Here is a 16309-nt window from a genome sequence, read left to right as displayed (position 1 = left end):
TGGTAACGCAGGCCTGCTAAAATTAATAACACAATTGTCCTCATTAAGGCTCTGTTTCAAGTCATAGACACCTTCACGTAACTGGGTACTAGCGCATCAATGACAAAGTGTTAGGTTACAATATAATTGAAAAGACAGAAGGTCAATTTGTACCTTAAAAACGTTCAAGGCCTGCCCCAAGTGTGTTTGTCAGTTAGTAGCAAATCAAAATACAAAAGACGTTTACTTCTTATAAATAAGGAAATAATGCAAAGGATAGGCAAAACGTGAATGATCAGAAAGCGTGATTTAGATATAAACTACTATGCAAACCTGGATAAAAATCAGCCTCTAGTCTTCCTTGATACTTGGGCTATCTAACAATGTCACACTTCAAATTGGTCCAGTACTAACCGAAGATTAGCCCATTCAAACAAACAAACTCCTTATAGATTCAATTTGATGAAATAGTTTTGAGTACGGTATTAAAACTTTTTTTCTAACTTTGGGCCTTCTGCAATAACATTTTTTTGTAATTCAAACCATTCAAACTGAGGGCAACAATATAAGCGGCTAAGCGCGAGTCGTAAAACGAAGCAATTGTATGTTTAGATACTGACTGCTATTCTGTTTAACCCTAGATAGATAACCATATTTCACTGTACACTAAAGATAACCATACATCGATTCGACGTGCGAATGTTTGAGTGAGCATATTTTAGATTATGTATATACTATGTTTATAAATGTGATATTATGTTTTAATATCTTTAATTATATGTTGATAAAATGAAAAACATTAGAGTTTATTTATATTTTTATAAGAAAAAAAAAATAAGTACAAAACAAGATAATTTTTACTTTTCGAAACATAAACGTTTAGCAATCTTTCCATCATCCTTATAATTTATTGTGTAAACTTTTAAAAATCATTTTTTTTTAATCTCTAGTATATAACAAATTAAAGTAAATCACAATTTTTATTCATTTTAGCATGCAAGGCACTTAGGGCAGGCGCTAGACTTGAGCTCTCCACAAATGAGATTTTTGCAGCTGTCGGACATTGTCTTTGTTATCCTTCTAATTTTTGAAGAACAAAAGGCACAATATTTCCTTTTTTTTTAGCTCAAGTACACCTTCATGTTGTGTGGGAGGTTTGGCTGGTCTTTTTGGCAGTATACTACTATTTATTTCTTTGATATTTATCGGCAAAGTGACCATTTTACGCCTTGTCTACATCCATGGGGTCATCAGGCTACCGCTGAGTTTCTTCATAAAATCTCTACGACCCTGCGGTTTTTCTTTCTTACAAATCATATTATCAGCAGCAGATACTCTGCCACGTGTTCTGTCTTACTCGCCGTCCAAGGATGATCGCTTTTGCCACTGAGAATTTGACGCTATGGCATGACAATACAACTCGGCATAGTTAGCGAAGCACTTTCAGAAATTTCGGGGTTATTTCCAAACATGTCTTCAGCATCAGTGTTTCCCTTCACTGGTGCACTGTCTTCAAAGTCTTCTGCATCACTTTGTACTTCATCTTCTAATAAACAGTCATCAGTTTCACTGTCCGACACCTCAATCTCTTCATCGCTTGTTTCACGCAACAACCGACAGGTTGCTGCATCGTCTGCACGGTTTCGTGACGTCATAATGTAATTTTTATCGTGGCCTATAACAAGTAAAAAAAAACGAATAAAAAACATGTAAATTTATGCTCAAAAAAAGACAATAACACATTTTCCCAGCAACAAAAAACGAACACTAAAGATAACCATACGTCACTTCGACGTAAGGTAGGTAAATATTGACGAAAGTATTGCACTCACCGGGGCGATATGGGTATGTCCTACAAGCTCCGACGGCCGACTGAGTTGACAGGAACGGGCAGGATAATAACGCGAAAAACAAATGAGTTATAACGATTTTTCAAAATCGATTACGTCGTTTCGACGTAGGTTATCTATCTAGGGTTAACAATGCTTGTGTTGCACTTACGTAGATAAGAGTTACATAGATCGAGAGCCTTGAGTATTATTGAAGAAACTTCAATGAAAAAGTAAGGTTTTTGTAATAGGAAATTGCGTTTTTGTAGTGCTAATTTAATATAATTTAAGTTTAATTTAATAGAAGCTGAAAATCGATCTCAGTGGCGTGCACTTGGAGAGGCCTAGCAGTGGACTGCGATAGGCTGATGATGAGTGCTAATTTTGAACGCCTTCTGTTGGCGATAGAATTACTCATTTTGTGTCCCGTACAACGTCTGTATTTTGCAAATTATTATGTATTTACGTGCACTATATTTCCACCAGTCTAAAAAGGCATGATGTTTTTCTTTTGTTTTGCTTATCTCCATTTCGATTTACTCTTTGTGGTGGATGTTTCTAGAAATAAGTATACCATTATCCACCACCCACCATACTTGAAATTTAGTTGGAATCAAACTTACGAGAAGCCTTTATCAATGAACATTGTACCATCAAATCAAACACGCAGTAAGCAGTCACATTGAACCATTAGCCTAAGTAATATCAAGTTACACTTTAAGCAAATGAGAAACTAAGTAAACAAAATCACAGTTCACTACACGCAAGATTTTACAGACTGCCATAAAATATCTTCGTTTACTTTACGAATCATAGATTTTTACACAGAATACAATGTTTCCTTAGCCACATAGGAGCGTGGTACAGTCGCTCAGTTTTACGAGCTAAGCTTAGATATCGCCTCGTCTATATTGTTGCAGCTTCTATCTTAACGTAGGTTATTGAAAATGTGCTTGCTATGTAGAAAGGTTGTATCGTGAAAAGTTTAGTTTAAAATTTATAGAGCCTACTAGGAATCGTGACTGCATATTTTGTAATTAAAAAGTCGTCAGCCGCGTGCGTCGTTTTTTAGCGTAACTCCTAAACGACTGTGATTCTCTTCATTAAATAGGTACATACTCGTTTGGTATGCATCTACGATTTACGAAGACTTACTAGTAATGTAAAAGGGCCATATATGCAGGGTGCAACCGGGGCGAAATACTACTATATAAAAGAAAAACTTGCTTCAAATGAAAATAAAGCAATTACTATTCATTTCACATTTAAAATTTAGTCACACGCCGTTTCTTCAACAAATCACCCGAAATGTCCAAGAAAATAAAGTTTTTTATCTTTTTAAAAGAAAACGCTATGATATACTGGAAAATATATGAATGCCAATGAAATAAGTTTTGGAGATTTTACAAAATACAGCCCTTTAGTTAGGTGATTGAACCTTTTTTATGGTGTTAATGACATTAGAATCGTGCATACAGCCAGTGTATTCGAATGGAATAAATCGATTAGAATTTATCGATTGTGTGAAATTATTCGAGTGAATTGAACAGATGAATAGGTACTTGCGTTTTTGAGAATTGTATAATTTGAAAGTTAATCCCGTTTTGTCTATTTATTGTGAATTTTTGTTTGAATGAAAAACCATAAAAATGCATTTTTTTCGGTTTTGAAACCTACGAGGATAGAACTTCAAAACATTGATTAACCATACCTACCAAATCCGTCAATACCAAAATCATTGCTGGCCGCTGATAGCACATGGTCCATAGAAATCTGCCCATTGTCCTTCACAATTAAAAAGAAGAAAGAAAGAAAAACTATTGCTCTTGTTTGCGTTCACTGCCCTTATCTTAAAGCATATAGGCATATTCTTCCTTGTAAAAACACACCTTGCCTTGCCTACACGACCTAGTGACTTCACATACATACAGGCACACATACATACTTCTTGGCACACGTCCGAAGTCATAATAAACTGATGTGGCTTGAAGATGGTCGTAGGGTTAGCGTAATAGCTTACACCGTAAACCAGTAAAATTGTTACAGTCCAATGTTGTATTAATTTATCTATGTGACTTTTCTTTTATACAGGATTGGTTGTATTCACCCAGTTGTAGGAATAACTATTTATTTGGGCTGTTAAAAACATCTTATTTATTTTGCACATTTCATAACTCTCATCCTTTCCCAACTATACTGGGGTCGGCTTCCAGTCTCACCGCATGCAGCTGAGTACCAGTGCTTTACAAGAAGCGACTGCCTATCTGACCTCCTCAACCCAGTACCCCTTGGTTAGACTGGTGACAGACATACTGGCTTGTGACTACCCATAACGACTGCCAAGGATGTTCAATGACAGCTGGGACCTACAGTTCAACGTGCCATCCGAAACACAGTCACTGGTGTCTAAGATATGCTTAGAAAGTAGGTACATACAAACTTAGAAAAGTTGCATTGGTTCTTGCTTGACCTGGAATCGAACCCACACCATCATACTTGAGAGGTTGGTTCTTTGCCTACTAGGCCACCACGACTTCCATTGCCCGACTTTATTTTGCACATTTATTGGTGGATATTTCTGCAATCTATCTACTCGTATAGAACAATGGATAGATAGGTTATAGAAATCAACAGTTATAAAACGTGGTAAAGAGGTAACTACTTCGATGCTTCAGACTGTCACCATCAACTCAAAAACTAATTTTCATGCAGTTTTCTCACTTACCTAGAGAGTCCATAAAAACTGAAGCCAGTTCATGTCACTATAATAAAAGATTTACCCAATAATAAAAAGCTCAATATTAAATATTCTTTAACAAGACGACACGAAACCTATTATCTTTATAATAAACTCGAGTTCGTCGCCTCACAATCCGCTTACCAGTATAAATATCATTGTACTTAGAACATATTGCTCTCACAATTCCTAATGTCATATTAAAGATGCTTCGTGAATCGTAATGTGAGACTAGACTTTTGTTACAGGATTTGTCTGCACGAGACATGTTTACAAAGGATTGTTGGAAGGATTGACGGGAAAATTGTGAGGAAAAGTTGTGAATAGGTATTAAAAGTTAATGTATAGAATTGATAATATTTTTGATAAGAGTGCACACGTAAACTTTTAATCGGCTAATAGTTTGTTTACGCTCTTAAATCAGTAAGAAGATAAATGGAAGTATGCATATAACAATGGTCAGGTATTTGGCCGATTTCAGACCGACTAAAAACTTTGATTGAATTCACAATAAAAATATAAAAAATCAGTCATCGGGCCAACTGTCAGTCGTGTTTTTAGTGTGCAGTGGATATGAATTTGTAGTACATAAAAGAAACCCAAGAAATTCAGATTTCTGGACAAATTGTTTTTAAAATCTCTCGGGACATTCGTATAATAATCTGACTGACTGCTTTTCTCCTTTTATTTCCATTTTTATTTCTTATTATTTATTTTTAAGTTTCCGTTCCTTGCATTCACGTATCTAGGTCAGCGCCATCTAGTCATTAGCTAGTAAATAATTATAAAAAATAAAAAGAAAATCACACAGAGCTTTTCAAAAATACGTGGAAAAGTCAGAAAGCAATAAAAATCTTGTTTGCTTTGTCAGGTCGTTTTTGTCAACAAAGATATTCAATATTGACAAACAAACGTAAAAATTCAATAATATTTTACTGAGAAACATAAATTCTTTACAATAAAGAAACAATGTCAGGTTTAAAATAAAAGCAGACAATAAAATATAAAGTTTATATTTCTTTATTTTCTGTACAATGTTATACTAAAACGTATACATTTGATTTTGTTTTTATAGTATTCAGTAGGCAAATCTTCAGAGAGATGTAAAATAGAGGTGTAATTTGCATGTGTATTTAGAAATAAATTATAATAATATGGCATAAGTAACCGAACTGGTATGACCTACAGTTCAAAAATAACCGAAGAAATCAATTTTTTTTAAAGTGCTGAACACTCTCATTAAATTAATAACTTGCCCGAATATTGCCATACCTATTTCTGTTTACATAAAATTTACTTTACACCATTGAGTATAATGCGTATATGCATATTTTACAATTTAAAACACCTGTTCAGTTTTTAATAAAAAAAAAATGAAAAAAAAAAAATCTTTAAAATTACCATTTATTTTGTACAATGTTGTCTAGTTGTAACTTCAAAATCTTTGTTTCTATTCTTTGGTCTTACATTATTATAATATTGTGTACTCTTAAAAACTTAAAACTATATACATAGTTGATTTAAAATATAATATGAATAAAAGTAGGTATGGAAAGCTTTGGCATATCATTTGTCAAAATAATATTTTATTCAAAGAACTTACTATTAATCACATTTTAAGTAAGTTTTCAAATATTCTACGTCAAAATAATCAAGACGAAAACCCGAAAACCGCGAAACCGTTATCAATGCTACTCGAATAAAATATGTCGAAATAACGATCAATTTAAATAAAAACTTTAATCTATTTTTTAGCCTTTTCTTCTATTTTTTTCAGGGATTTTCAAATAATTATTTTAAAATGTAACATAGTATAATTTTTGATAATATCAAAAACTAAAAGGCAAAAAAGAACATCAACAAAAAACTATTTTTGAAAATTTTCTATGTCTAGGTATTTTTCTACCTGTACCTCAATCATAATCCCGAGAAATCTACAAAACTTTCGATATAGACTTAAGCATTAATAGCCCCGTTAGACGCGATAATACCCCCGCTACACACCCTTCTATAACTCCCGTTAAACACAGAGTAGTCAATCCGATGTCAGTTATCACGGGACCCGATACTTTGTTTGTTAAGCAAATTGATACCGTCAGTGTTCCGAGTCCAGTACTCGGAACACTGACATTTCCATCTAGTGTTGCCGAATGCAGTTTGTTGTTAACTGGAGTGAGTACTTTAGAAATGTGGGATTTTTATAGACGTTATAATAAAAAAATTATAATTGGTTCAGAATTTTAAAGGGTGATGTTCTTGATAATGTTTCAGTGATTAAAAAAAAAAAATAATATGTGTTACACTTACCGTTCTTTTAGGCAAAAAGAAAACTAATATTTATCGTGCCTTCTGACATGACGAAATTTGTAGTGAAATATATGGTATCCATCTACGAAACGACCGCGCCAAACCAAGGGTTGCTTAACCATTTTAATCAATTGTTTGGTGCGGCTGCTACCTAGCCGTGGGATATTGTCATTATTTAAATACCTGAACGAAATGAACCTATGATTGTTTGTATTATATGAAAAAAAATGTTTTTGGATCTTATCACAGAAGGGATGCCAAAACTTTTCATACAAACAAATACGTAAAAAATCGGTGAGATGTGACTACAAAACTATGTCATCTACATAGATATAACATTAAATTATACAATATAATATTTATGGAAGAAATATCTAACACGTCTACATCTTAATACCCGTATTATGTAAATATGGCAGCTAAATTATTTTATTTTTATAAAAACTGTAATTATTCAATATTTGGTATATTCTACATGCTTCCTCGTACACCGAATTTTAAGGAGAACTAAAAAACTAATGGGCAAAAGTTACAAGCAATATTTTTTGTTTAAATCACATTTTATGGTATTTTAAATATCATAGATAAAATTCTTAATAAATTGTTTTTTTTTTTTTAAATATCAAGGCATTTTTCCACAGGTTTTCGAAAACGCCTTGGACATTAAACGTGACATTAAGGATCAATTAAAAAAACTTGGAATATCAATAACATCTAAGCAAACATTTTACACAAAGAAAATTTAAATTATTTTATATACAAATCCAAGTAAATATTTTATCACTACGAAATAATACTGAGTCATGCATACAACGCATTTATACAATACAAAAATTCCTTTTGAAAAATGCAATTTCATAACATTACTTAAATAAATTATTTCAATTTTCGACACAAAAGAATATTGTTATGAAATTCAATCATTTTCTAAAATGTATCACTCATTTTCAATTATGTACTTAAAAGTAGCACACTGGAGACTAAACAGTCGACCGACAGTTGGCTGGATGGTTGAAAAAATCTTTTTTTAAGAAAAAATCGTGATTCAATCAAAAGCTTCAGTCGGTCTGATATCGACTAAATACTCGTACGTACCTGATCTTTGTAATGTGCGTACTATCATTCTTTCCATACTGACTTGTGAGCCCAAACGAACTGTCATGTCGGCCGACTTAAAGTTTGCAGTCTGTGGGTTACTAAAAGTTGTAATAAATCTCGTCTTCTATACATCATTTTGAATAATCATTTTAGCATTACTCTATTTCGCGACAGTTTACATTTTAATAATATCATTATTATAAAAGATACTCTTTCTTATTAAATTTATAAGACGTATTATTATATTCACTTATAAGGCTTTGTTCAGAGTAATAAATGTGGGCGATTTATTATTCTAAATATATTATTATGAGGTATCACATTGTTATGAGCTCACGTATAATCGTTTTAGTTATAATGTAGTATAGTTATTATTCTTTGATGAACAGATGTTGTCTAAGTACCTACTTTGGAAAGTGGGCGTGCTTTTCATACATAATCTTATGTAACTTGTAAAAGTAGCAATATAATACTTTCTAGTTTGTTGCAGTGTCGGTATCGAATAAAATAATCTGTAGATTTAAACGGAATAACAAAGCATAGTTGTAGTAGAGTACTTTTTTCGAATCAGTACTTAAATACTCAGCCAATAAAATTAAGATTTAAAATAATAACCCAGTATTTTTCAATCTTTAAAATAAAAGCAATATAAAATAAGCACATTTTAAAACCACAAATCATTTAAAGTCTCGCAATTTTTCATAACATTTAAGTAGATATTCCGAAAATGGACTTGAAATCCTACTATAATTTGCCTGTAAAATATATCCGTAATACCATACAGTAAGCTTATGAAAAATCGTCATACGTGTGCTCTGGGAGTGCATAATGCAGTAAATTTCCTCAGAATAATAAATCTCGCACGATTTATCATAATGTGTGCTATCTAAGTCATTATGCTAGCTATGGTCTTATCACTAATGTTTTCTTTCATGAAATAAATATTAAGACAGCATTTATTATTTCCTTTTAGGTATGTAGTTGTGATACTTCTATTATTGTCCGTGTGATGGCATAGTTTCTTCTTCACTATTAGACGTTTGTTGTTTTCAGATTACTGTTAAAATAATAATAGCCTTTTTTTAATTTGTACGTGCAACGACACGACATCGATTGGTGATTTGAACTAGTTTAGCAGTTCAATAGATTGTCACTACACAAAAAAAGAAAGAAAGAAAAGAAAGAAAGAAAAACGTTTTAGAAAAAAGAGAATTTCATATTTCTTTCTAACTTGTTTGGTGAATTGTTTTCGTATTTTTATATTGAAGTGATTTTTCGATGTTTACTTCCTCATGATTTTAAGAACATTGTTTTAATAATACGTTAAGTATGCGTTTCTAATTCGTTTCTCGTCAATTCAGTCTCTTGTATTTCGTCCTCACTTCTGTTTGAATCTGAATCACCTGAAAACAATGGAATGGTTAGGTTTCAGTAACATTAATGTTAAGTCCTCTTAATTTATTTAACAAAACAATAAATATCGTCAAAATAAGTAAAAAAAAATGATAACATGATAAACTTTTCTGTTGAAATACGAATTTAAGAATTGTCGTTAAAAAAAGGTAATATATAATTTTCAAAAAAGCCATCTAAATATTCTTTATTTCTACTAAAATCGTGGAAACTAAAATCAGTTTTACGTATTTATGAAACTAAATTTCATTAAATAAATTAGAATTATGGACCGAGTTATTTCATAGAATAAATAGTTTAACAAATAAAATGATAATTCTCTAGTGGAATGCAATTAAAATTTCAACTGAATTAGAAACTTTATAAACTATTACCTACTGATTTTAATAATTTAATTAAAATTTTGTTCATAATTGTTTAGGTACTAAGTTACGAAACAATATACTAAGTACTTTATATTTAAGCAGCTTATTTTGAGGTGTTCCTGGGAAGTTCCAGAATATTCCAGCTACTTACCATGGGGTCTTGTGTCCAGAGCCAGCACAGCTAGGGGGGCATCGTCAAGGACCCCTGACCATCTGGCAGCTAAGACCCTGGATCCTCTGTGGCCTCTGACCACCACTGTCGGAACTACGCTCGATGATAGTGTAGAACTACCACCGTACATTGATACTCCTACGTTTCTTCTTAGTATGGTGCTAAAGGAAGAAAATAATACAGTGTCAGCATCTAACACAGTATGTATCTAGCATTTGTGAGTTATTAATGAAATCTTTAAGAACCGATAACATCCTATGTATTGTTTTCTTGAGCTTGAAAATAAAATTCATGTAGTAGTTGCAACGTTTATCATTATCATTTTGATGCTGGATATCTATCGTTTGACATAGGTTTTCTTCAAATAATATCAAGGTATTACAAGTATTTATATTGACATAAGAATACGATATTAAAATAGCTTTCGCTAGGTTTCAACCATGTCCCTAGGGAAAATACTCCGCGCACCTAGATAAAAAGTAGCCTGCTTAAATGGGCTATCTAACATTGAATGAATTCTTCATACCGTTCCAGTAATTTCTGAGACCTAAACAAAAAAAACTATTACGCAATAATATAAATAAATACCTCTGCTCCGGATCCCTAGGCCTACTCTTCTTCTTGCACATGACAATCATAGCCACACACAATGTCGTCAATATAGTTAGCAGCACCAGGGATAATGCAGCTCCAACCAGTAACGCCACGCTGTTATCCGAGGGCTGCGGCTGAGGAGGTGGCGCTGGTGTCATGGTTTGGAGAGACCCTGGTGAAGGTGAGGAGTTAGAAGAGAATAAGATTGTGGGTAAAACTAAAGGAATAGGAATTAGAGTGAAAGGTGAGGTTACCGATTTTTATGATTTAAGTGTCGTAAATGGAAAACATGTCTTTGTCTTTTTGTTAATGCAGACAATAACAAGGAACAACCAGTCATTAGCCTGCCATGTAATGGCATATGATTGTGTTTACATCAGAATTAGGAAACGATTTTAAAGCCTGCTAAAAAACTTTAATATTTCAGGACTCAAAATTACCTGAGAGACAAAGCTTGTCAAAATGTTTGATATGCATACATGTGTTTACAAGTGAATTCTACGACAGTAATTACTGAAACGCATGTCAAGAACCAGACTCCACTATTCTAGAACCAACCAGTTCAAAAACATTCTATCTGTGAAGGCATTTGGCAAGACTAGCTATTTCACAACATAAACAGACCTCCCTGGAAGATCAATCGGTAGGCAATACAAATATTTTGTGCCGCTGCAGTAATCAAAGCCCCAACATGTGTAAGGAAGACGTTTCTGTTTGTGTGTACGATGTTTGTTACTAGATAAAGCGAATGCCCTAATTCCATGGTATCATCTAGACAGCCTTGTTCCAGTGATTTTGAGGTTGGCTTCTATTGGCTGAATAGCAATGGAGCGTCTGCCTGATTGACATCTATACATCAGTTAGTATTTTCATACCAGATTACAAGATTGATTTTCAGACTTTAGAACAGAAGCTATAAGAATAGAGATGGCGTGATAATAGTAGATGGCGCCACCATCACGTAAACAGTGCGCTCGTAAAGAAAGTTTTTTGTAAATTAGTAAATAATATTTATATTGCATCTTTCAAGCAGTACTGAGTGTTATTGTGAACAATAACGTATAATAATTGAGCACAAGTGTTATCCTAAAAATAAATACAGTTTTATAAAAGAAACATTAAAGTAATAAAGTGATAGTGTATTTTTTGTAATAACAGTTTTCTTGGTGTCTTGTTCAAGAAACTCAAAACAATTAAGAAGTTTTACATCATAAGTGTACATTAAAACAGTGTTTGTTATCAAACAGTGAATAAAACTTCTTCTGTTGTGAATGAGAAAAAATTAAGACCGTTTTTTTTCTCTCGAGCATTTGAAATCCGTGCCATCGCCTCATGCAGCGCCTCTTGTGAGTAATATCGGAAACACTGCACAAGCTGTTTTACCGACACGGGTTCAACGACACTCGGCGACAGATAGAGAAATTAAGTTGGTTTGGTTTGAACTGTGGAATAAATTTAAAATTAAAAATGAACTTCCTGGAAAACATAACGTTTAGACGCAACCGTGCAAAGTCTGAATCTAATACTAATGATGAAAATGAGATTACTGTTCTAACAGACTCTCCGCTAGATGGCACTGCCACTAGCTTACCGGATATCTCACAAGATGAAGATGACCACATTACTGGGTTGAAATTACAATTGGAGAGATTAACGATGGAACTCAATGGTGCCCATAAAGAAATAGAATCTTTAACTCTAGAAAATATGAACCTTACCCGCCTTAACCAGGAATTACAAAAGCAGAATGAATTATATAAAAAAGTCACATGCTCTCCTATTAAGATAAAGCCGCAAACACCAAAAAATAAAAAAACACGTGCTAAAGCTAACCAGTCTAAAGATAAACACTTGGAAAACCCTGTCCAGTGCGCAGAATCCTCCACCAGCGTCGAAACAACAATCTTATCAACCAGTGTCAACAATCATCAACAGTTAGATAAAACAATCACAGATGGCGTTAATTTCAATACCGGCAAACTGCAAAGCGATTCTAGAATGCAGTGTAAAGGACAAAAATATGGCAATAAAATTACAAAAAGTAAAATATGTATTTTAAGTACAAATAAAACTAATAAAGTACTAAAAATCGCAGAAGATACATTTCCGAACTATAGTATTTGTCACTACCTAACACCGAACTGTGGTTTAAGAAATCTTATCTCTAATTTAGATCTCAAATTGAAAAAATATACTTTAAATGACTACTGCATAATATTTATCGGTGAAGAAGATTTTCATCGAACACAGAACTATGTCGAACTGACTATCAACATTCGTGAAACACTGTCAAAATTACAACACACAAATATAATTTTATGTGCACCCACTTTTAAACTAAATGAATATTCTACAATGTTTAATTCTAGAATAGAAACCTTTAATAGTCTGCTACATCTGGATGCATGTACATATAATTACGTTTATTTGTTTGATTCTAATTATTATCTTACTTATGATTTTGCTATGTTTAGGAAGAAGAGTAGAACTGTAAATAATCGCGGCATAGCTAATATATTCCGTAACCTAAGTTTAATGATAAGTGAATTTACATTATGTGATGACTTAGATGTGTGTAATGTCCTCTATGAAGTACCAGATGTGGCTGTATCTATAAGCTCGAGTAATAATGAGAATGAACAGTTTTTTCTCTAATAAATATGTCAATATTTTGCACCAAAACATTGCAGGTTTAATAAATAAGTCTGATGATCTCTTAATATGTCTAGATGAGCTATCTAAAAAATATATAAATATTGATATCTTATGTATTACTGAGCACTTTATCATGGAAGGGTATCAGAATCTATTGTATTTACCTAACTATAATCTGGCTGCAATGTTTTGTAGAAATGAAAAGAAACGAGGTGGATCATGCATTCTTATTAAAAACGGTATTCAATGGAAAGAATTACCGAAAGTAGCAAAGTTATCCATTCCTGGCATGTTTGAGTGCTGTGGTGTGGAACTCACCAGCTATAAAATAATAATTGTATGTGTATATAGAATTCCGAACACAAACAACCTAAACCATTGCTTTGATAGACTTGAAACGCTCTTGCAGGAATTACTTCATACACATTGTAAAAACATTATTATCTGCGGAGATTTCAATATAGATGTACTAAAACCAAACAATGTTACGAATGCTTTTGAATGTCTTCTTATGAGCTACAATTTACAACTTGCTTTGAAACAACCCACTCGCATGGCCAGTTTATCGTGTATAGACAACTTTGCGCATAATGTTAAGGCATGTAAGACTGAGGTAGCGGAGCTTGCATTGTCAGACCACACCGCACAGATATTGAAATGTCCAGTACAAAAAACATGTTGTCTCAAATATTGGTACACTAAAAGAAGGGATTATAGCGTAGAGAATATACTAAAATTTAAAAACCATTTAAAAAGTCTCACTTTTTCAGAAGTATATAGCACGGATGATCCAAATGTTGCCTATAATAATTTTATTGAAACTTTCAAGTTACTCTACGAATTGTGTTTCCCAATGACTTACTTAAAAATAAATACAATTAGAAAAACTAAATGGTTGTCAAAAGGGATCAAAATATGCAGCAAAAAGAAAAGGAAACTATTGTGGCAGTATAGGCTTAACCGTAATAAAAGTGATAAAACTAGGCTTGCTATATATTCTAAAGTATATAAAAAAATAATTAATTTGACACAAAAAGCACAAAACAATTATAGTATAAAAACATCAAAAAATAAATCTAAAACCGCGTGGCAAATTATCAATCGTGCGAAGTTTAACGTACCTAGAGCTAATATAAACAAAATTAAAGTAAATAATGATGTCATATCAAATCCCGAAGCTATTGCAGAAGCATTTAATAATTTTTTTATTGACAAAATACAGCCTAAACTTCCTGCCAACTCCAGACCTAAAACAGCTACCTTAGCTTTCAATAATAAATCAATGTTTATGGCCCCTAGCATACCGTACGATATTAAAAAAATCATTATGTCTCTAAATAGTACAAACAGTGTGGGATATGACGGTATCGCTACTAAAATACTAAAACATGTGTCTGATGAAATTTGCGGTCACTTATCACACATAATTAATCTCAGCATTAGCGAAGGTGTGTTTCCTGACGCTTTAAAAGTAGCAATTGTCAGACCACTCTTCAAAAAGGATGATAGAGAGATAATGGAGCATTATAGGCCCATATCACTCATTCCCATAATTGCTAAAGTATTTGAGAAATATATTTACAAGGAATTATATACATTTATTGAAAAAAACAAATTTCTTTGCGAGGAGCAAAAAGGATTTAGACTTGGCAAGACAGTTAACATGGCCATTTATGATTTTTTGTACAATGTTGCAAAGAATGTTGATAAGAGAAAACCGATCTGCGGCCTATTTTGTGATATGACCCAAGCCTTTGACTATGTGCACTATGGTACACTTCTAAATAAACTTGAATCATATGGCATTAGGGGGAATATTAACAATCTTATTAAATCTTATCTACAAAACAGAACCCAAATAACAGAAATAAATAAAATCGATATGAAAAGTAAACATGACATTGTTTATCAATCCACTGAACGTAAAATCTCATTTGGTGTACCACAAGGTAGTGTACTGGGTCCTCTTTTATTCATTTTGTACATAAATGACCTACCGAAATGCATCCCGCAACACTTGACATTATTTGCTGATGATAGCACATTAACGATACCGTGTAATAAACCGGAGACATATGAAAATGATATTAATGAATCTATAAATCAAATAGTAAAATGGCTAGATAACAACAATTTGAAAATTAACTTACTTAAAACTAAAAGAATACACTTTAGTCAACGGATTAATGATAAAAGTAACTTAAATATATTTTATGATAATCAAGCTGTAGAAGAGGTTGATACTACAAAATTTCTTGGACTCCGTATAGATAAAAAACTGAACTGGAAACCCCATATTGATTTTTTGTGCAAGAAATTAAGTAAATCGGCTTACGCCTTACACACACTGTCATGTATAATTGGTGTGGAGGCATTATTGACAGCATATTATGGCTTAGCAGAATCCCATTTACGATACGGCGTCATGTTTTGGGGCAACTCGACGGAAAGGGAAACCGTGTTCAAGGCTCAGAAGAGATGCATACGATCCATTTTTAAACTGAAACCCACCGACAGCTGCGTACCCTTCTTCAAAAAATATGCTATATTAACTTTGCCATGTATATACATTTTAGAAATAGCAGTCTTTGTCAAATCTAATCCGGATCGTTTCAAACGGTTAGATGACGTAGTTCCTCGTAATAGACGGGACAACAGCAGGGTATGTCTTCATAGTGCCGGAACAGCACTTATGCGCAAAAGTGTCTTCTGTATGGCACCTATAATTTATAATAAATGTCCCAAGGCCTGGAAAGAACTGCCCCTATTGCTTTTTAAGAAGACATTACGTAAATTCTTGGCCTATAAAGCCTACTACAGTATTAATGATTTTTTTAATGAGATGGATTTTACCCTTCCAAGTAGGCATACATAATTTTTAATTTTAAGTGTGTTTTAGATTAGATTTTTGTTTTTTAGTTAGTGTATTTAATTTTTTTTTGTTTTTGCATGCCAATTTGGTAAAATATGGCAGAACCCTATTTATGTGTAACTCCATCATGTATGTACCCATATTTGCAAAATAAATTATCTTTTATCTTTTATCTTTATCTTTAAAATACGTTTACAATTCACGGCTCAACCAATTTTGCAACTGCTGACTGTAGCTTGGTCTGTTTCACCCGAATGAATAGACTCATCGAAGTTTTTACTTAGCCAC

General features: G+C 32.9%; 1 protein-coding gene and 2 long non-coding RNA genes across 3 annotated transcripts in view; all 3 read right to left on the bottom strand.

The window, feature by feature from the left end:
• Nucleotides 1–818: 818 nt before the first annotated feature.
• LOC124640186 lies at nucleotides 819–1952 on the bottom strand. Its single transcript, XR_006985536.1, has 2 exons — nucleotides 1812–1952; nucleotides 819–1654 (listed from the first exon to the last, which is right to left on the bottom strand). It is a non-coding gene; the product is annotated as an uncharacterized LOC124640186 (long non-coding RNA).
• Nucleotides 1953–5542: 3590 nt separating this feature from the next.
• LOC124640144 (hemicentin-1-like) overlaps nucleotides 5543–16309 on the bottom strand; it is a 77966-nt gene continuing 67199 nt past the window's right edge. The window contains exons 14-16 of the mRNA XM_047177808.1: nucleotides 10489–10666; nucleotides 9880–10061; nucleotides 5543–9353 (exon numbers count right to left, since the gene is read on the bottom strand). Of these exons, the coding sequence (XP_047033764.1) occupies nucleotides 9274–9353; nucleotides 9880–10061; nucleotides 10489–10666 (440 nt within the window). The 3' untranslated portion in view covers nucleotides 5543–9273. The remainder of the gene's footprint in view (nucleotides 9354–9879; nucleotides 10062–10488; nucleotides 10667–16309) is intronic.
• On the bottom strand, nucleotides 11619–16204 carry LOC124640145. The gene is made up of 2 exons (XR_006985526.1): nucleotides 13410–16204; nucleotides 11619–11936 (listed from the first exon to the last, which is right to left on the bottom strand). It is a non-coding gene; the product is annotated as an uncharacterized LOC124640145 (long non-coding RNA).

The sequence above is a fragment of the Helicoverpa zea genome, chromosome 20, assembly GCF_022581195.2.
Source record: "Helicoverpa zea isolate HzStark_Cry1AcR chromosome 20, ilHelZeax1.1, whole genome shotgun sequence".
Taxonomy (NCBI): Eukaryota; Metazoa; Arthropoda; class Insecta; order Lepidoptera; family Noctuidae; genus Helicoverpa; species Helicoverpa zea.
This window is presented reverse-complemented; position numbering and strand designations above follow the sequence as displayed.